This window comes from Acartia tonsa, chromosome 5, assembly GCF_053477335.1.
Source record: "Acartia tonsa isolate MP-2025a chromosome 5, ASM5347733v1, whole genome shotgun sequence".
NCBI lineage: Eukaryota > Metazoa > Arthropoda > Copepoda > Calanoida > Acartiidae > Acartia > Acartia tonsa.
In genome coordinates this window covers 3695790-3719323 of record NC_137264.1, presented here as the reverse complement: position 1 = coordinate 3719323, position 23534 = coordinate 3695790, and the positions used below count along the sequence as shown (strand labels likewise).

Here is a 23534-nt window from a genome sequence, read left to right as displayed (position 1 = left end):
CTACTTTGCAGTTTTAAGATTATCTTTAACTACATTAGAAGTCATAATTTCTAACACCCTTTGATCTTCTTCCAAAATTACACCAATATTTTTTTCTTCTGCTTTTAAACAACAAGGTTGTAGATGGTTTCAACCATAACACATCATTGACAACACTTGACGGGCTTAAGAACAGGTAGACTTGGTATATATGTTTCAGGTTTACCTGCCTTGTAATGACTCTTTTTTTAAAAGTTGTTCCTAATGAAGTTTTTGCTATCAAACAAATACATCAGTTACAATGAACTAGTTGTTTGTAATCAGAGGGGTCAAAACCATCTAAAACAAACTCTCTAACCCTATTGATATTGATTTCAGTAAATTTTCTTATATCAGAACCTTTCAGAAAACATACCAGACAAATACATGCATAATTATGTGCTGTGTTTTAGCTGCCTTAGACATTTTCTGGAAGCCTGTAAGATATTTCAATAATTAAACTGAAATGTATTTTAATAATGACATTAAAGATGCTGAAATGACTGATGTAGATTGGATATAATACCTGATTTAAAGTTTTATAGTAAGCAATTTAAAAACAATTGGGCAATCTTTACATTATAAAATTGTTTTTATAATTTAGAATTTGTTTTCAATGAAATTCATATCAGAATTGCTAGATTATTAGATGTTGAAAAAAACTGCATAAAAGAAGTTCCAAATCGTTGTCTGTAACTCAATTGAACTAAATCAAACCTAGATTGAAACATCTAGTGGCAGAATCTTGAACTACAACTATATATTTCATTCTGACCTAATTATAAACTGTTGCAGTTTCAGAAATATGAAACTATAGCGACTAATAGCATACTTTTAGTATGAATGATTGACTGTTTTTTTCACATATATCACAAGAATGTGTTTTTGGCTTTTTCTCAAAAAGCCCTCATTTCCAGATTTTCGTTTTTCCACTAAATTTATACATTCATTGGGATGTTTTAGAAGCAGTTAGTCTTATGCCTGGGAAATTTTTTTTCTCTTACTGTCGCTTCGAGTGAACTGTGTCTAGTGGCACTTATGGGTTGATCCCCCCCTTCCATTTTCAATTTTAGATTTAAAAAGAAAAATATATCCTTTTTGGATGTGGGTTATTTTATCCTAGGCGATTTCTCCTGAGAGGGTGTTGGTACCCTCCCCAAAAATAGGTCTAAACCCTATAGAACCTATGTGACGCTAAATTGTAAAGTAGAACCATATCGATTCAGCAGTAAGCGAGATTCTTTGGTATTCACAGACAGACAAACACTTCCTGTTAATTTGATAAGGATAACTGGGCAAACATATTGACGAAAAAATTAGGGGTGATGGCTTATAGACCTAAAATTGAGTAGCTACGCTGCTTGAAAATCTTTTAAAAACTTATTGACCATTGTATAATGAAGCATCCCCCAGAAAATATATATAAGAGGGGAAGTCACTTAAATCTATTGTAATGTACCCAACCTAAATTGTAGATAAAACTATTCAATATTTTTGATAGATTTTTGGATCATGACAAATTTAAAGGGTTTGCAAAAATGCGTACATTTTTTAAAAATCAAATAGCGAGGCTTGTGTTAATAGTAGAAAAATGTTATGCATATCGTTAGAATCGTTATAAACTCTAGTTTTTAGTTGTTTAAGAACTATTCCTGTGCTACGTATAGTTTAGGAGCTACGTGGTAAAATGTCCCAAATTACTTAAAATTTTCAACACTTCTCACATTTTCCAATGTAGCTTCTATACTACAAATAGCCTGTATGTGTTACATATATTTCCAAAACTAGAGTTTATGACAATTCTAACGGTATGCGTAACATTTTTCTACTATTAACACAAGCCGCGCAATTTGATTTTTAAAAATGTACGCATTTTTGCACACTCTTTAAATTCGTCATAATCCAAAAATCTTCCAAAAATAGGTACTTTGGAAAAACCGGTTTTTAAGGCAGAATTTGTTGAAAATCGCCAAATATTTTTTCTCATACAAAATGTCCCACATCAATGAAGAAATTAAGATATAGATTATTAATTTCTGTCAATGGCAAGTGGGTTAAATTAAGCAATACTTTTAACTTATTAAAAAAAAACACCCTGTAATTGAAAATATTGTATACTCGTTAAGAAATAGAATAATCTGTGTTTGTTGATTTGGAGTATAGCTTCTCTATAAGTTATAAGTTCATGTACAGTGACTACGCCTGCCTCAGTTCATATACACAATACACAGAGTTCGATTGATTGAAGCTTTATAGAACACACGTTGCATGTTTAATATTACCTATTATGATACTCGCTTGAGCTTGAAATATCTGTACACGAGGAACTTACAGAAAACCTGAAACAAAAGAAAACATAATTATTTAGATTATCATCTAATTTATCCGTCATTTTTATAAGCCGCCCTTGTAAAAAAAATAAGTATGTTATGATGCTACTTATGAATGTTGTTAAGATTTTTTTCTCGTATTCATTTGAATCCGGTGGATAGGAACCGGTTCTCATCCATACGAAAAAACTATGTCTGGCATTGTATTATATCCAGTTTTCTACGAATATAAAAATATATAATCATAAGATTAAAACCAGTTTTTTAGCCCGTGCCTTCGGCACCTCGGGGCTTAAAAAACTGGTTTTAATCTTATGATTGTACATTCTATATCCGCGGAAAGCTGTTTATAATACGATGCGAGAAATAACTATTGAAAGTTTCGCTACTTTTGAACGTAAACCATTTTTTAATTGGAATTTAATTGATTCTGATTATGGAAAATATAAATAAAGGCACAAAGAAGGTGTATCAACTTTTTTGCTTTTTATTTAAGATAGCTAGCCGGTTCTTTCAGTAAGTAGTAGATGTAAAATTTTTCATAGAATTCAGATATGCAATCGGTTTTTTTTGTAGACCTCTTATTTTTAAAGTAATTTAAGTTTTTTAAAAAAATAATTAAGTCGGTTTTAAGGTACTAAAACGCAACAAAATAAAAGAAGAAAATGGCCAGTATGAACAAAAATAGTAAGATCTTTAATTTGACACCTTACTTTTAAAATTCTGTTGAGTAATTATTGAAAAAATCTATTTTTTTAACCTCGGTTTAATAAAAACTTTAGACCTAAATATTTTCTCAAACAGACATAAAAAACATGGGTTCATATATACCTTTAGAATCAGAAAAATATAACGAATCTATTCTAAGCAAAATTGAAAAAGTTTTATAAAACTATAATAAAAAAAAATAAGTTTATTTTAAGAATCATAATTTTCGGCTTTAAAGGGTTAGCTTGAACCAAACCTGAACCAAACCTAAACAAAATACAATGCAATGTAGCAGATATTTTTTAAACACAAGAAACAATAATGTATTTTTAACTGCATTGTTTTGAAGTTTATAAAGAGACTGATGCATATTTGTTCATAATGTTCATTCTTTACATGTTCTTTAATATCACTATATTTATTGTAGTATCTATTGTACATATTGTATGAACGTTCTCCTTTTTTCTGGCAATTCTATAGGTTAAGCTTCCCGATTCGTCAATTTTTGCGATTTGTGATTGGCTAGTTTAGTAGTTACAATTCTTAAAATAAACTTTTTATTTTTTCTATTTTTTATTACAATTTTTTTAAACTTTTTCAATTTTGCTTAGAATGGATTCATATTATTTTTCTCATTCTAATGGTATATATGAACCCATATTTTTTATGTCTGTATGAGAAAATATTTAGGTTTAATGTTTTGATTAAACCGAGGTTAAAAAAATAGATTTTTTCAACAATTACTCAACAGAATTTTAAAAGTAAGGTGTCAAATTAAAGATCTTACTATTTTTGTTCATACTGGCTATTTTCTTCTTTTATTTTGTTGCGTTTTAGTACCTTAAAACCGACTTAATTATTTTTTTTTAAACTTAAATTACTTAAAAAAATAAGAGGTCTACAAAAAAACCGATTGCATATCTGAATTCTATGAAAAATTTTACATCTACTACTTACTGAAAGAACCAGCTAGCTATCTTAAATAAAAAGCAAAAAAGTTGATACAACTTCTTTGCAAGAAAAAATAATAAAAGATTCCTTTTTGGATTTTCATTATACAATTTTTGCTAATTTCTTAATCAACAAAGAAAACTGTTAGGGAAAAGCGAAGCCCATACTCATTAGAAAATTATTAATCAAAAAAATTTTAAGTTTCATATCAATTATCAATTCTTTCATTCTTTCAGTATGTAAACTTAATTTCTTGACATACAAAAACAACTTGTATAGAGTAGTCTTGCTTTTTGAAAATTTTATATCAAAGTATCAATTTTACGCCCACCTAGAATTAGATATCTCCTTTTTACTTAGTTGTAATAAATAGAAAGAGTGACATTTTTTTGAATTTTTTGTTTGAGTTTAATCGTCTGTAGAAACACAAAAAACTAGCCAATTTTTTTTACATTTACCAATGTTTTCTGTTGTTATTTTATCAATATAAAACTATGTTGTCGTGATTTTAAATTCATTCAATTAACAAACAAAAATCTTCAGCCCCAATCTTATTTTCCATATCTTAAAAAAAAAATGGGTAGAGGGGTATTAGTGCACATTTTCATAAGAGCACTGTTTATTTTTTTTACATAATATTTGGTCCTATCTGCAAGAGTAAAGTGTGGGAAATTTTGGTTTCTTTAATTTTGTGAAACAAGTACATTTCTCTACACAAGTAAAATTAAGTGAGAAAAAAATTAAATTTATATTTCCATATAACTTTTGGAAGGTACAAACCTTTACATAAGAAGGCAATTTTTACCAATGAATTTCAAGATTTTATTTTAAAGGCTAATTTGGACCTCTCTATCTAATAGACTTTTTTTTTAAAAGGGCAGAATTTTAGAGCAAGTGTTTTTAGAGCGGGGCCCAATCGATACGAAGCTTGCATAAAAGCTACCTGACAAAAAGATTTTTTAAAAATAGGTAAGGGCGCTTTTAGGCGATGCATATAGACTTTCATGGGATATTGCACATTTTTAAAAGCGAAGCTTTTCTATAATCAGGGTCGGTCGGTCCGTCCGTCCGTACGTACGTCCGTCCGTCCGGGATAGATAGCTTTTATTCGTTAATTTAGGCATGTTAGAATTGTCCTATCGATTTCAAACTTTGCATGATGATTCCTGTAGTAGTTAGGTACGATTTAGAAAGCGTAGCAACTCTAAATTTAAATCCTAAAAATGTAAGTATGTCCATAAACTCAATAAACATTATCCTGTATCAAGAAGTTTTTCAACAAATTTACTTACAATTTTGCTTCGACTCTTATACTTTTATATTCTGATAATTCAGTTTAGACACTATACAAGTGTTAATGTCCGTTTGTCCTACCGTTTCAGTGCTTCGCTTTTATGGATGTTGTCATCCTTGTTTCATGTTTGATTACTTAATATCCTGAGTAAATTTAAACTATGTTGATCAAGTGGGGTATAAAATAGAAGTTACTTTGAAAAGCTTCTTATACTAAACACTACAATTAAGACATTTAGAGAAAATGTACAAGAATAGGACGCATATTTTGAATTAACAAGACTCTGGGAGAAAGCGCATGCCCATAAAAAAAGCGCGCGTAAAATTAATCTTTTTTTCACATTTCCGACATGATTCCAATATTAGTTCATTTATGGTTACATTATAAGCAATAAAAAAGAAAAAAGAAATGTACAAAAATATTGCCAAAATAATGCATTTTACATTTAAGCAAATCCTTCAAAAAATCACTTGTCTGTCTGTCCTTACCTATTTTCTAAAATTTGAGAAATATTCTATATATCCTTTTATATAAAGTAGTAATCTTTTTTGTCTGTAGCGAAAGATCTTGCTAACCGCTGAACCGAAATAGTGAAGTTACTTATAGGTCCCAGGATGGTTTTGGCTATGTTCTTTGTTTTTAAATAAGCTTTGTGTGGTTTTTGATTAATTTTCTGCCCTTCCATATACCTTCGAATATAGAGCCCCTAAATGCTTGGGGTACAGCCGCTAGAAAACCAAAAATACCAAAAACTAAGTTTTAAAAAAATAGACAATACTTTTATTACATGTCAAAATGCTTTGTCTGCAAAAAGGCCATGATTAAGACTTGGGAACTCGTTCTCATTTAATTGGCAGGTATACAGAAATAAAAGATGGAATAAAGATACTAATTTGCTGTAACGTTTTGCAAATCGATTTCTTATAATCTCATGTTAAGAAGTGGCAGTGAGTACTGAGTAACCCCCATCAATCACTTTAGATTTAAATTTCTTAAATTTAATTATAAAAATCATATTTGAGTATTTTATTCAGGGGCTATTACTCTTGGGAAGTTGATATACCCTTCTCCAAATTAGATTTAAATAATTAAAATAATTTTTTTAAAGTGGTCTGCTACTATTGGATTTTGTCGTTTTTGCATGTATAATTGTTAAAGACAAATTTAAATTCCATAAAGCACAATTCTTTATATTGCTCTACCATATAATCAAAATATTGCAAACTATTACGTGAAATTTATAACATAACAAAGAATATTGTTAAAATAAAGCAATGATTTGGACTTTATATAATATTATTACGTCGCCAACGTCATGCAAGAAATCAAGAACGATAACTTACAAAAAAGCACAGCAATACAAAGAACGATTGATAGAGTTGTGAAGACTTAAATGATAAATAGTAAACGTCAGCAAAATAAACCTCTAGAATGCAAAAGGAAATAGCTAGAAGGTTATAAAACGATATAATTTTTAAACTATAGAGTAGGGCAATGTTATTTTTTTTTTAATTTTGAAGGAAATTATTTATATTTTATTATATTTTGAGTAGGAACAAATTATTTTTTTTATATTTAATTATGTTTTGAGTCCCCATATGCCTCTTGAGGCACTTGAGGGAAGAAGGGGGGGGGGAGAGGGAATGTCAACCACTCAACTTTTCATTTTAGTTGTTAAAAGAAAAAATAAAGTGAAAAATTGAGTGACACATTACAAACTTTCCCGATTTTGTATTACTTTTGAGGAACATGATTCCAGTTACGTCATATTTTTCTTTCTCGAAAAAGGGAAGGGGGGAAGGATCCTGCCCGTTCTCAATTGTATAACCGTCCAGTTATCTGAGTTTTCATTATCAAAAAAGGAATCCGTCATTGATAAACTGACAGACTTGTAAATCGCAAAGCCTCGCTTTAAAAAGAAATTTATCTTCTAAATTACGGTTTTATTTGATCATAGTGTTATGTAATTATTTTGTAACAAATATATTTGTTATAAAAAGTTATTGTTGGATGAATTATAAATGGATAAAATGTTTATTATTTTGAGTCTTTGTTAATGATTATGATTAGTTTTAGGAAAGCCTTTTTTTATACGTTTTCCTTCATGTAAGGACATAATATAACCCCTAGAACAGCTAGAGTTAACCTTGTCCATAAAAATGTGGAAAACGGCTGAAATCCAGCAGTGATAAGTTTGCTTCATTACAAACAAAAACACAAATAGCCTATTAATTCATATAGAAATGCAAAATTGTTTGAAATAAACATGCTTCTGCTTGTAAAGAGGCAAATTTTAAGCATTTAGGAAATAATTCTTTATTAAAAATGTCTAACTTAAAAAGTCGGCTTCTACAGACCTGATTCTTTTAAACTTTACAGTATCGCCTTCAATAATGTATAAACCTTAAAGTCTTGAGGATATTTTACACTAGAAGTAATAAGTATATCAAAGCTTTGATTAAAGTGATATAATTGAAATTTTGTTCAACCTAAATAAATCAAAAGTATTATGTATAAAATTTTAGAAAAACTGACTAAAATACTTACATGATTAGTTTAGAAATGAAATAAAATGTAAGAATTTTGAATATCATTTAGGAAAAAATAACAACATTTTTATTAGGTACATACTACATATAGTTAGATAATTATTAGTGTAGTAAAATATACCCTACTAAAACGCTTTATCCTTTGATATTATATTTTGTATATCCAATATTATAAAACCACACTATTAATTAGTTTCACAAAGAAAGAAAATTAATCAATAATAGTTATATATGGTGCCATTACAATATAGTTAAAAAATAAATAGTATGTAGTAAAACAGTACAGAAAAAGAAATCGATAGTAACAGAAAGAAGTGAACATTTAATTTAAATTATACTAGTCCCCCAAAGTTTTAAAAATACGTAAAAACTTTAGGGACTTTTAAGGAATTTTGATTTTGTGGTACAAAATAGTTTTACATTTTTCAACAATAATTTTAATTAACAGAAGTGGTAATTTTGTTCATTGTTATTGGGTGTGTACTAGGGTTGGGCCCATAGGCGTCCAAGGGGGGGGGTAATGGGCCATTTGGCACCCCCAAACGATTTTGGGGGTGCCATAGGCACCCCCAAAATTTTGTGAACAATACCCCCCCCCAAAAAAAATTACCCCTACCTTGGGGGTGCCCTAGGCACCCCCAACGATTTTGGGGGGGGTATTTACCCCCCCCAAACCATTTTGGGGGGGTAAATACTCCCCCCAAAATAGAAAATCTTTAACAAAAAAAATTTTTGCGCGCTTCACGCGCATTTTTAATACTAAATTTTTTATAAAATTTAAATTACCACCCCCAAAAATTTTACCCCGGGGGTAAATTTTGGGGGGGGTAAACAAATTTTACCCCTGCCAAGAGATTTCAGGGGGGGTAATTACCCCCCCCAAGCAAATTTTACCCCCGGGGTAAAAATTTTGGGGGGGGTAAAAAAAATTTGCGGCGCGCTTCGCGCGCCATTTTACCCCCCCCAAAACCAAATTACCCCCCCCTGTAAAAAATTTTACCCCCCCCAAAATAAAAAGCTTGGACGCCCCTGGTTGGGCCGGATACTTTTTTGGCCGGATACCGGGTATCCGGATAGTTTCAATATCCGGTATCCGGCCGGATATCTGGCCAACGCTCGATATCCGGCAAATTACCGGTTATCAGGCAGTAAAAATCAGCCGGATACCCGGTATCCGGATAGTTTCAATATCCGGTAACCGGCCGGATATCGAAAATGGCTGGATATCCGGCCAAACCGGATATCCGGCCCAACCCAAGTGTGTACATCAATTTGCCGTCCATAGTCTTATACCTTACAAACATTGAAAAAATAACACTAAATATGTTACAAGAGTGTAGGATGGGTGTATGATAATATTAAAACCTTAACTGACTAGTTGACATACAGACTGATGGCCACTACGCATAGAGTAGATTCGCTAGTAAACAAATAGTTTAACTGGAAATAGATGATGAAGTAGTTTGATTGATCTACAAATTTGCTACTTCGTATGAACTTCCACCAAATATAATCTTCAGCTAATAATAATAATCAAAATACAAAATAGGATAGATAAAAATATTCTGAAAGAAAAGACCATATTTAATTTATTTAATGAAATATCGGTTGTGGGATTGGACTTGAATCATACTGGTTCCTTAAGTTTCAAATAGTTATTTCTCGCATCGTATTATAAACGGCTTTCCGCGGATATAGAATGTACAATTATGAGATTAAAACTAGTTTTTTTTAGCCTCGAGGTGCCAATTTCCCAGATCTTCAAATAGATCAAAAAAGCTTTCATTTAGTTGAAAATCACTTTGATATCTATATTTTAAGATCTGCTATTAATTTTGCAGAATTTTTATCCATTTCTTTGAGTAATAGGATTAATAAAACTTGGGTTATATACAGATTCTTAAATAAATATAATTAATACCAAAGATTTTTCAACAATAGGTGAAATTTAGAATAGCAAATTAGTATTCATGGTAACTTGTGCTTTTTAAAATAAAACAAAGATGACAACATCCGTAAGTAGCGAAGCACAAAGTAAATTATTAGTCAAATGTGCAGTAGTCAAAAAAGACAGGAAAAATTAAAGAACGACATAGCATTTACGAAGGAGAGATAATGATAATAATATAAAATCACCAAACCTTCAACAAATATTTACATGTCTATTTGTGCATGACCAACGGAAACCGCCAGACAAAGTAAGCTGCTCCTTGGAAAGACAAGGTTTATTCACATAAAAAAATTGTTATTTATCTTAATGGCAGTAGCGAAAAAAAATAAAAACTTTCCTTTCATCTATAAACCTAAAAATCACTTGAAACGGAGAGAAATCTGATCTTAGTACTACTACCCACAAAAATAAAATTTGTAAAATTGGACCAAAAACACCAAACATAAATCAGTAGAAATAAAAAAGCGGTCAAGAAGATGCCTAAAAGCAGCCGAAAAAAACAGAGGTCCAATGAAAACAGTCAAATTTTAAAGAAAGGGGTTTTTCAAGTTCCTATTAATACGGCGAGAGTTTCATTGACTTCACTATTTTGTGACAAAATAGCTTGAGACAATAACAATTAAAATCAATCAAAACTGTTTTAAAGTATAAATAAAGGATTAAAAAATTTTTAAAGAGTTGTTTGTTTATAAAGAAAAACGAAGCTACTGTAAAAATGACCGTGTTTGTTTGTTTGTCTGTTTTATTACGCAATAGCACTTGCCCCATTTAATATTTACTTCACAAAAAAACTAAGAAATAGTTTGAAAATAAGGAAAATTTACTCTCCAATCCCTTCTTTCTCCCAATGTTATTCGCCTTTTATTTCTTTCATTAGAATTTTAGATTAGATAATGAAACTGCTTTTGGCGCCTAATAAAAAATGACGTCATACAATACAAATGACCAATGATAGGCCAGAATACATTTTACCATTAATCAATTAAATGAATACTGGCCTATAATTGGTCATTTGTATTGTATGACGTCGCTTTTTTTTATTAGGCAATATAAGCTGCTTCAGAAAATATCATTTTACACTTTTCTTCTACTAATAAAAGTCAAATATTCATTGGATGTAAATGTACTATTGATATTAAACCTTCAAGAAATACTAATTTAGTATAAAAACTTATTTACTAAACATAGAAAATTAAATTTTATTTTATTTGGGTGGTTCGCGAATCTTTTTTAAACGGTAGATGCTTGGATTTCCTTGAAGCTACCTGGGTAGTTTAATATGATTTACAAGGATTTTAGCCCGTGCCTTCGGCACCTCGGGGCTAAAAAACTGGTTTTAATCTTATAATTGTACATTCTATATCCACGGAAAGCTGTTTATAATACGATGCCAGAAATAACTATTACAAGGATAATCCAGTCCAGCAGTATAACTTTAGATGTAAAATTTGAATTTTAAAGCGAATCCTATTTATATTAAGGATAGGTCCGTCCATCTGAATGTTCTACTCATTAGTTAGGCATGTTAGAATCGACGAAGTGATTTAAATCGTTACCTGTAAGTAACTATAAGATTTAATTTAGAATTCATAACACCACTTTGAGCATCAATGTACGTAAGTTGATTTTAAGACATTGACTATAACTTTTCTGTATAGGTATATTTTATTTATGAAACGGCGATTTCTTAGATGATGTAGCACAATGTATAGAAACATCTCTATAATTAATTATTTGTACTAGCGGCTTTGTCCCTAGCCTCTAGGGGCTTTTTTCCCCCAATAGGTAAATAAAAAAAAAAAATCAAGTAACTCCACACAACTTTTAAAGAAAAAAAAAATAATAAGGGGTGTTTTTTGGGGGGTTTGGGGTGTCCTACCCCCCAAGAAAATAGCTTAAAACCAACACCAGACCAGTAGATATATTTCCTGAAGAGTAGAATCCAATCGGTTCAGTGGTTACAAAGATCTTAAGGGACGGACGGACAGACATCAAGCTACTTTGTATTATAGCGAGATGTTTGTTTACCCTATCTTCTTAATTGTTGATCATGTTTTTATAAACGTCGTCCTTATAGCTAATAGTTAAGTTTTAAATCGTGCAGACAGACAAACCCTAGTTAGTGAGAAGCTTCGCTCTTACTAATAAATATTTAATTTTAGAATATAATGAATTTATTCAGTTATGAATTGCCGTAAGGTATTAACTATATAAAAATTCATTGGACTATGGAAAGTGTTATGGAAAACGGAAAATTATATAAGAACTTCTGTAAGCTTTAGTTGAGGTGTGTGGGAGTTATAGCCTAAAACCTGTGACACACATATTAATTATCCTGAAAACTTTTTTGTGCCATTATTTTATCAAAGCAAGACCATTGTTAGAATATGAAAGAAAAAATGATTGGTAAAAGTCATATAAAGTAAAAAATGTCCCAATTTAAACTGCATGCTTAAAAGACTTTTACGTTAAATTGTTCAAATTTCAATTATAATCTCGCTAACAGCATGACAATTCACTCCACACTATTCAAAGAAGATTAGTCTCTCTCTTTCTCACTCTTTTCACTATCTCTCTCTCTCTCTCTCTCTCTCTCCTTTCTTCCTTAATTTTTTTCTTTATCTCTAATGCTTTGCTACTCATGGGCATTATTTTCCTCGTTTAATAAACTGATTGAAATAAGGGTAGAATATATGTAATTATAATTTTATATGGAAAATTAATTTACTGTATAACTTATTATCATAACGGTGCATTTCAACACCAAACTTGTACTAATTCATAATTAGAGGCTGGTCTGTTTTTATGTCAAAAAGTTACAAGGATGTTAAGGTGTAAAAAAAGCGTAGCTTGATCTTTAAATGTATATTTTTTCTGCTGGTAAAAGAAATTCTTTGAAAAAGATTTGCTTCGTTCTGAAGTTTCTACGATATTAATAATTTATTTATGTAAAATACTCTTTAGATATTAATATAAGATTTCAGACATAATGTTCTTATTAGATTAGTGTCCTAAGTAAGTAAGGTTTTTTTGACATTAATTGGTAATCTTTATTTTGATCAAGATGTCGATGTTAATTTGAGGGGGAAAAAGTTGTATATAACGTCATATAAAATATCAATTGCCCTAAAGGAAGCCTGCAAGAAATACACCGCTTTAACTGCTGAAAGACTGCCACAAGTAGACCCAAATAGAGCGGTCCATTTCTTGCAGGCTTTCTTTAATAGGCCCAATAAAAATAGAATGTGTCAAAATTTAACAGTCTTATTTAGTTTTAGAGAATCTTTGCTCTTAATCACGTTAACACCATATATAAAACAATGTAATTTTTAAAATAACAAAAATAATAAAAAAACGCCCAAATTTAATTTTGATACCGAAGTTATTCTTCAAGCTGTATATGTCGTTATGTCGCGATTTAGTCTTTTACCAAGTTGTTACTTCTCTATATATAGAATCTATCGAAATGCAATGTTCAAAGTTTATGTCAACCATATCTAATAAAACAAAGTAGCTTGATGTTTGTCTGTCCTTCCGTCCGTCTGAAGCTTAAGATATCGGTAACCGCTGAATCGATCGGATTCTACTTTTCAGAGAATATACCTACTGGTCCTGTGGTGGTTTTAGGCTATTTTCTTGGGGGGTGGGACACCCCCAACCCCCCAAAAAACAAAAAAATACCCCATCATTTTTTTGTAGGATATATCCTTGGTCATTTTTTTGCAGGAGATTTCCTTGGTCCTTCTTATTTTTTTTTATGAATTTCACCTTAACTTTTTTTATCATCTCTTGGGGCAAAGCCCCTAGAGGCTAGGGGCGAAGCCGCTAGTGGTTTTAAAAAGTGATCTAAACTGAAATAATATTAACAATATTTGCGTTGTATATATGGCTTTTAATAAAAGTGGCAATGGCGACATACTACTAGCTACACAATTTTAGATAGGATTGTGAAAACTAAAACTAAAAAAGGGTTGTGTTTTTGACATATGTTTAAATATATTGAATGTATTTTTGCCAGTGTTGGATGTATTTATGACATGAGCATCGACTTTACTGTCATTTATACAGTAAAAATTCAGTTTGTCATAAATACATCCATTGCACTGGCGAAACACATCCAATGCACTGTAAATTTGCTCGATGTGTAAATGGCAGTCCCCCTGTTAGCCATTTGCGTTTACATAACGACAGACACTAATTATGAGTAGACGTGCTATTGAAATCTTTAAATACACAAAACATGACCAAAATCGATTATAACTTCTAAATACCTAATCCTGTAAATTGAAACAAACCGACAAACCCCTACACGCATAAATTACTTCGCGCCATTACAATAAATGGACATAATCACAACCCGAGCTCTTAGCCTTATTAACAATAACAGTTTTGTTTTATGAAGCGCAGCAACAATAAGCTTATATTTCTAAAAAGAAACAGTAAACAGTAATACAGGAATCATTAGTAAAATTTTCAACCATTCTATTACATTATAATTTTTTAGTAGCAAATAGTTATAAATGAGTATATTGAATGATGCTCAGATCCGAACATACCTAAAGTAAGGACTGTTATAAACGTCTCTTGTATGACACAGAGTGGTCTAAACTCGTACTCGACACCTCTTAGACAGCATGCAGAACTTGATCAACTTTATGCGGTATTTTTTTACTCAGGGAGGGAGAGGACATTGGACAGTAAATTTCACTGGTACCTACAGTTTTATGACCAAGATATTTTATCTTGATTTTCATCATCAGTTAATCATTTATTGTCTTTTATCTTTTGAAGTTAAGATTTCAAGTTTTACTAGTTTTTAAAAATATTTTTTTTCTAATGTTGAACGCGATTAAAGATATTAAATATTTATTATCCGCTAATGTCCTCGAATTAACAGCAAAATTGACCCCAACTCAAATTATGGGTTACCATTTATACGACGAGAGGGATAGGGACTTGGATTTTAAATTTTAGAGTTGCTGTGCGTCTGACATGGGTAATTATGTATTGCAGTTATAACAAAATAATTAAGATTCTAAAGAGAAAAAGCAGTAAAGTTGTAAATCTTGGCAATAATTATTTTATGTAAAAATATGGATAGATTATGATTGCATATAATTAGGGCTACCCGCAAGGTTCAGAAATGAATTTTTAAAATTGAAAGGGGTGAGGCCATATAGAGCCTTTATTTATTTTTATTGGCCTATCATTGTAACCCCAGATTATTATTAGCATCAAATTACAAAGCCCTCGGGGGTGTCCATATCTTTCCTCGTAAGAGCGAGATTCTCGATTTTTAAGTGAGCATCATCCGCTTGTAATGGGATAAGATACTCTGACATCCAAGACAACCAACCCTTTGATTGCACGACCTTTGTCTGAAAATGTCCTAACTGTAATGGTAATGAGTTGCCCCTGTTTATGGTCCAAGGCATTCTCCTTACTCTAACTATTTATGTCGTGCGCCTGACAAAGCAGCAACCTAGTAATAGTGTCTAACTTTTTATCTTTGTGACGTAACAAAAATCGGAGGATGAGAGGGGAGGTGGGAAAGGAAATCCTTAAAAAAGAGATGGATTTTTGTTACGTCACAAAGATAAAAAGTTAGACACTATTACTAGGTTCCAAAGCAGCAGTGGGATCCATTTTTAACGTCTTAGTTATGACTCGGTTTCAGGCCGAAATTCGAACTTATCACCCTTCCGACGACGAGCGGATGCACTACGTGTTGAGCCATGGTCGCGGGTTATGTAGATACAAATAGCGCTTGTTAATATTAATGCACAAATCATATGATTACTTTATGAAAAACTGGTTCTAGTCAAAAGTGTTTTTTTTTAAAGGACATATAATGCGTTTATGCTAAACTGGTTTTTATGCGGTAGTGATTGCGCACACCCTCGGGATATCTATTTGCAATGATAAACCTTTGAGAAATGATAAATATACACTTTACAACACTTCATTTTAGTTAATATTAGCCTATTATATGTTGCCGCGCTATAATATAGATGGGCAGAGAGAGAGAGAAGACAATGGTATGTTTATTACACTAGCCCCAAAGTTATACAATAACGTCTTCTAATTCGTTAGCTTAACAACTGTAGGGACTTTAGTGTACAGAAGGGGTAATTTTGTGTAACATCATTTGGGAACAACATCAATTTATCGGCAATTGTCTTATTCCTTTACATCCCTGATATAGCCTAAATGAAATAACGTTAATAATGTGGGAAGCTTTTCTATAATTAGGATGAGAATAGATCTCATCGTTAATTTAGGAATGTTAGAATTGTCTTGCAGACTTCAAACTTGGCATTATAATTTTGTGGTAGTTAGGTACGATTTAGAAACCGTATCTACTCTATATTCGTTACCAAAAAGTTCGTAGATTCATTTAAAACATGTTGATTTTTTAACTCTTTTGACACTTAACTTTAAATGTTTTTAACATCCTTATATTATTAAAGTTTTTCTTAACTTCAGTTGAATGTTTTATTCATCTGTTAAAGATTTTTCGAACTACTCTACCGTTTAATTTTCCATTTTGGGAAAGCTTCATATAGCTTTTGAGACGTTTTTAGGCTATTTTATTTTTAAAACAATTAAAGGATTTAGGCTTTTCTCTGCAATATTTCTCTTACTTTAAATACAGAGCTCATAGATGCCTGGGGCAAAGCCACTTGTTGCTAAAACGTATTTAATTTCAATTCGCAACTAGATGGCTTTAGTTATGTTTTTATTATGCAATTTCTCTTGTGAGGTTGGTGGTACCCTCTCCCGAATATAGTAATAAACCTTCCCAGAACCTATGAGAAGCTACCCTTTAAAGGAGAACCATATCGGTTCAGTGGTTAGCGAGATCCATCGGTACAGATAGACAGACAGCCATTCTCTCACTTTATTCATATGGATTAATTAGTACCAGTAAGAAAATACAATGTACAATTTTGAGCAGTTTCAAGTTGGACATTTTTCAGTTGAGTGTGTGTTTATTAAATCAGAAATAGGAGACTCGACAAAGTGTCCGAAAAAATGAGCCGAGTAACATCAATAGATCCATCTCTTTTAAGGGGTTTTCTTTCCCACTTCTCCTCTCATCTCTCCCTTTTATGACGTCACACGGGTAATTTTTTCGGACACTTTGTCGAGTCTCTAGAAACAGGGGAATGTGATGAGTAAATAATAATTTATCTTCAATGATATATCACTGTAAATAAATCGAATATTGTGGAGGTTGTTTTCATTTGTTTGTTTAAAAGTTATGGTCAGGTTAGGTTAGGTTATATTGAGTACTGGGGCATAGGATTAGTTAGGGCACCGCAGTTACAGGCTCCGTAGGGGATAAGCATGGGGGAAAAGCTTCTCCGTCATTATTTTCATTTTTAAAAGCGAAGCTTTTTTATAATTAGGGTCGGTCCGTCCGTCCGTCCGTCCGAGATAGATAGCTTTTATTCGTTAATTTAGGCATGTTAGAATTGTACTAAAGATTTCAAACTTTGCATGGTGATTTCTGTAGTAGTTTAGTACGATTTAGAAAGCGTAGCAACTATATAATCGTTACCAGTTCGTACGTCCATTTTAAACATGTTGATTTTTTTACTTTTTTAATAACATTTTTTATGTGATAAAATCATCCGATTGATCTGTTTTTTTGATTTCTGATTCCTATTACAATAAGGTACAATATTATGAGCAAAGCATCTCTATAATCAAGTATGTCCTTAAACAGAATTCTGTATTTAAGAAGTTTTGCAACAAATTTACGTATAATTTTGTCAAACCCTATATTTTCATATTTTCATTTGTATATTCAGTTCTGACACTCAACAAAAGTTAATGTTCGTCTGTCATATCGTTTCAGAGCTTCGCTTTTATGGATGTTGTCATTCTTGTTTTGTGACAAACAAGAACGCATGCTGAACGCATCATTTGTTTTTTCTTCAATTTACCTATCTCTGTATCTCTGGTTGTTGTCCAATGATTATTTGACATGTCCTCAGGCTAGTTTTCAGTTTATGGAGGGCTTGGAATATTATTTTGGTACAAAATTAAGCTCACATTCAAAAGGAGGTGTTGTGGAGAGAATATATAAATGAAACATTATTATTTGGCCGAGAAATAGCTGAACACCTGCTTGTGACAAATAATAAGCTAACTTTTTTTAATGGGTAGTTTTTGAGATCTTACTTAACACACGCACATCAAGCTAATTTATATTAAGTGTATGTTAGTTATCTCTATCTATCTTTGTCTGTCCTATTCTTTTAAATGAAATGATGCTAGTAATGTGCGTTGTTACTCTATAAGTAACATTAGCGGCTTCGCCCCTAGCCTCTAGGGGCTTTGCCCAAAGAGGTTTGATCATACCAATTTTTCGTAATTTAGATTTGAAAAATAAATCTAAATAAAAAATTTTTCTTTGTGGGGGGGGAAATTTTTTTTATGGGGTGGGGGGGGGGGCACCGTGTTCCAGAAAAGCCAAAAAATGACAAAAAATCATAGAGAGTGCATATTTTAAAATTTTAATGAAATTTTATTTAAATAGCAATAAGTATCCATATATCTTTCAATATAATGGCGAAATTTTAAATATCTCCATCCTGGCTGGCACAGGATGCCAGCAAACCTGGCAGGGTCATACAGGTAAAGAGCAAAAATATTTTGTTTGCCTTATCTATGCATTTTAAGTTACCAAATACTAAAATATCCTATACCAGTACATACCAATATCAAATTTAAGTCAATTTCAGGGTCCAGGTATGATCCTGCAGTTCCTGATCCCTCAGAAATCTTTAAACAGCTCTTGAGACCGCAATTTTTGACTTATAGACTTCAAATTTTAAACATAAGCTTTTCTAACAAGTACATATGTATGACCTACTGAAATCATATGAAAATCTGCCGCCGTTTTCCCGCCGATCGCCGCCGCCAAAATTTATATTTTGAGATTTCTAATCTAAAGTTGACATACAGATGAGCCTATTTCTTATTTATTTTCTGTGTGTATATGTAGGGAGGGAGGGGACAATGGGCTGTTTATTATAATAGTCCCCAAATTCACCAAATAGCATTTCTTATTTGTAGGCATAACAATTTGCTGGACTTTTATTGAATTTTGATTGGTTGGTTTATTAGTTGAGTGTCCAAACGTTTAAATCACTAATTGTAATTTATAGAAGGGGCAATTTTGTGTAATAGCATTGGGAATGTACATTAATTTCTCGGCCATTGTCTAATCCCTATAAATCTCTGATATGTAAGACTTTCATTTTATTTTCAATTTACTTGAAAGGAAGCATTTTCTATCTTAAACAATACAAATTCTACAGGTCTTTTTTTTAATAATTATGAAAGCACCTTTGGAAAAAGGTTGCTTAATAAAAGGGTGAAGGGAGTAAATAATGCTAACAAATTAAATAAAACTATATATTTGAACTAGGAAACAACATAAAAATTTGTAAACTTCTAGCTTTAATGGGTTCAGATGTGGATATAAGTGGGGCATTCCCCCCCCTCCCCCCTCCCAATAAAAAGGTAAAATGGTTCAGATAAAAGCCTAGACATATAGGGATAATCTTTATTTAAAACTTTGCTTTACTTTTAGTTTAAATGAATATGTGTTTTAAATAAGTAGAAAATAAATTACTTTTATATCTTAAAAAATTGTTATTTTTTGATAGACCCAGTATCTTTAGGGCTTAAAAAAACAAACTTCGCATACTTTCGCATACACAAGGTAAAGTTCTCTGATATTATACATACATCTAATATCACCATGTAAGAGGATTTTCTTGCGCTCTTTTGCGCTTAAGAGATCTGGAACCAAACGTATAATTTTCATTAGAAGAAAATTGTCTATTTTACAGAAATCGGGTATGCTAAGAAAACCATCTACAATTACATCAAAAAATGGAGATTTGACTTCTTTTAAAGGCTAAACGTATAAATTATTACATACTGATTCCAAAAATATATAATACTTAAAAATAGCTTTAAAAATACAGGGTCCACACTGATTTGAAATGTAGTTTAGTTGACCTTAAAAATAGTTGTTAACAATGATGAAAAGGAACTTAATTCCATACCTCTGGTATAATTACACATAAAATTCTTATTTTTCATAGTAAAGAGCTAATTCTTACGGCTTTATTTCCAAAAACTTGTGTATATTACTAAACAATTGTTTAAAAGTGTATTTTCCAAAATGTAAAAAACGATTATTTGTCACTCGATGGAACATAGTGGGGGGGGGGGGGTAGTCGACCCCACTATTTTGATTTTAGTTTTAAATTTTTTTGGGGGGGGGGGGTTCGGGGTGTCTCACCCCCCCCAAGAAAATAGTTACAAACCTTCCCGGGACCTATGAGAAGCTACCCTGTAAAGGAGAACCCGATCGGTTCAGCGGTATCCTTCGCTACAAACAAACAGACACACAGACAAACAAACAGACAGACAGACATCGTTCTACTTTGTATTATAGATAACCTATTCTAAATCGCATCTAACTTACCTGTAAAAAAAGTTTAGATAAATTAAGAATTTGCTTTCTAAATTAGTTTCATATTCACCTCCTAATTTTCAGGATTCCGCGATAAAAAAATTCTACATCCCCCATAAAAAAAACAAATAATATTTACCTTTTCTTTTTTAACTTAAATTATCCTACTACCTCCCCCCCCCCCCAAATCATTTACCCCTGAAGTATTTTGAAAAGTGGTTATCCTTTTTGTTACAGGAATCCTCATGAAAGTTAAATAATCGAAAGGAAGATTCTAACGCGAAATGATGAACATGCGGACGGGTTAACAAGTAATAAATATAAAAAAGCTTCGCTTTTATGGGATTAATGTTTCCGATAGTTTAATTAACAAAATCAATTTTCCTAATTAAGAAATAAAGATAAATGAGAAAGATCTGTTTATAAGATATCTTAATCTCTTAGTGAGTGTTCAAACTTCTCACATAGTCTAACATAAAAATCTAATGTTCCCAAATATAAAACACTTTATGTTTCTGTTTTAGAAATATATTATTATTAACTTAGTTCTTCATTTCATGGACAAACTTGTCCTTGTTTTACTTATACTTAATCTGTTTTTAAAAACATTTGTCTCTACCCTTTACATTTTACATTTTAGTATAATCTTTTTTTGATTACTTTAAATCATTAGTCCTATGTAGTTTTTTTTGGTTTCCTTATTACGTTTCTTCAATTTCACAAAAAAACTATTTTTCAACAGCGCCAAGCACATACTGATTTAGGCATTATAAAACGTAATAGACAACCTACCCAATGATTGCACGATATTTGTATAACTGTGCAGGCTGCATTAGGCCATTTAGGTACAGGCATTACCGAATCTATACTCTAAAATTTACATAATAGAAGCATTCTCACCTTCCAAAGTCAAGAGGGCAAATTGGAATTTACGCTATAACTGCGATTTTAAAATTTGCGTATTTGTGGATACACCCTTTTCTGGTCATACCATATACGGCACTAATTCTTAACACCCGAAACAAAACAAAAAACATTCCATATTCAGAAATAAAGTTATTTCAAAATGGACTAAAAATTTGATAAAGTTGGTTAGTTATTTTTAAACTTCCCAGCATTTCACTTTACTTGTTTGTGGATTGAGTGTTAGTATAGATATGTTTTAACAAACGTATACAGATTACCTGAGCTGGATCTTTAAATCATTTCAATGGTGCGCCAAATCAGGGTTAGCCAACTTTCCACTAATGAGAGCACAGCATTTTACGAAATGCATCGCTGTGATTTGCTGAAATTCGGCGCACCCCGATTTGGCGCACCATTTAAATGATTTAAAGATCCAGCTCTGCAAAAAATAGCCTAAATCAGGGTACCTATAAGAGGCTTCTCTAAAGGGAAGAACTACATCGGTTTAAAGGTTGTTAAAATACTAAGTTAAAAACCAAAACTCATTACTACTTTATACACTAAGATAATATTTTAAATAAAGTCTTGAAAATGGACTTTTCCCTAAATGCTTGCATAGTTGGTCGTTACGGCCCCCACAAAATCTTTCTCTTAATGAATTGAATAGCCTTGTGTCCTAACCAATTTTACTCAACACTTGATAGGGATATATATTTACTAATATTAAAGTAACAGGATGTTTGTGTGTCTTTGTGTGTGTTTGTATGCTTGTGTGTTTGTTTGTACCGAAGGATCTCGCTAACCGCTGAACCGATCGGGTTCTCCTTTACAGGGTAGCTTCTCATAGGTCCCGGGAAAGTTTATAACTATTTTCTTGGGGGGTGGGACACCCCTAACCCCCCTCTAAAAAAAAAATTAAAAATACCCCCCCCCTCAATTTTTAAAAAAAAATTTTCTTTAAAATCTAAAACACGAAAAATTAGTTTGATAAAACCTCTTGGGGCAAAGCCCTTAGAGGCTAGGGTCGAAGCCGCTAGTTTACCAAAACTAACTTAGTATTTTATTTGAGAATTTGTCTAGTAGGATCTCGTAAACGGCTAGAATAATTCAATACAATTGTGTCCTAACCAATTTTACTCAACATTGAATAGGGATATATATTTAGTAAAACTAACTTGGTATGTTTCATAGGATCTCGTAAACGGCTAGATTAATTCAATACAATATTGTCCAACAAATGTTACTCAATACTGGGAAGGGACTGATATTTATCTGTATTTATGTATGCATTTGTGTGTATGTAAGATCTCGTAAACGGCTTAATGAATTTAATATAACTTTGTCTTAACAAATTTTATTCAACATTGTATAGGAATAAATATTTATTACTGTACCAGGACGTATGTTTGCAAGTTTTGTTGTGTTTTCATGGATATGTATCTGTGTATATGTTTCATAGGATCTCGTAAACGGATGAATGATTGGAATAATCTTAATGTACTTTCTATTTGACAAGTAAAGTACCAGGTTGTATGTATGTATGTGTGTGTTTGTTTGTGTTTTTTATGTGTACGGTAAGATCTCATAAATGGCAAATATAATTGAATTCCATAGTGTCTATGGCAACTTTACTTAAAAGCAGACAATAAATATTTTTTAAAAAGATGAATATGAGATAAAAATAGTTTCATTGCAATCCAAGAGTAGCGAAGCTAAAAAATGTAATAAAATTATAATTGACGGACAAAATGAAATTGCAGCTGTCTAATTTAGTAGGAAGACCAAATATGAAGAAAGTCTTTGAGTTTTTGTTATCTAACGCATTTTATTATAGATAGCTTTCCGCTGATATTAAAATAAAAATTAATAGGTTTAAAACCATTTTTATTAGACCTCAGCAGGCTAACAAAACTTTATGATTTAAAAAAAATATTCTTTGAAGATTGACTGTAATACGATGTTATACATGATTTTTCTGTATGGATAAGAACCATACTGTAAAAGCATTGACCAAATCTTAGAGAAAATATTTCAATTAGTATTCTTTTTACAATGACAATAAAATACTAAAAAATCAAAACCTTTTGTTTGAAAATCTTCATTTATACTTTATATAAAAAGATTTTTATCATTTTGTTTTAATTAAAATTTTTCAAAGTTTAATGAATTTCTCCTTGACATTGTAAAGTTTAATGTTCTTATACTAGAAAGTTGAAAAATATCTTAAAGACAATTATGTCTATCTATAATAAAAAGTAGCTTGATGTCTATCCATCTGTCTGTCCCTTAAGATCTCGGTAACCACTGAACCGATCGGATTCTACTC

General features: G+C 31.4%; 1 protein-coding gene across 1 annotated transcript in view; it reads right to left on the bottom strand.

Moving 5' to 3' along the window:
* Positions 1-23534, bottom strand: part of MESR3 (misexpression suppressor of ras 3) — a 97562-nt gene that overhangs the window by 4555 nt on the left and 69473 nt on the right. The window contains exon 4 of the mRNA XM_080162652.1: positions 2301-2357. Coding sequence (XP_080018778.1) covers positions 2301-2357 — 57 coding nt within the window. The remainder of the gene's footprint in view (positions 1-2300; positions 2358-23534) is intronic.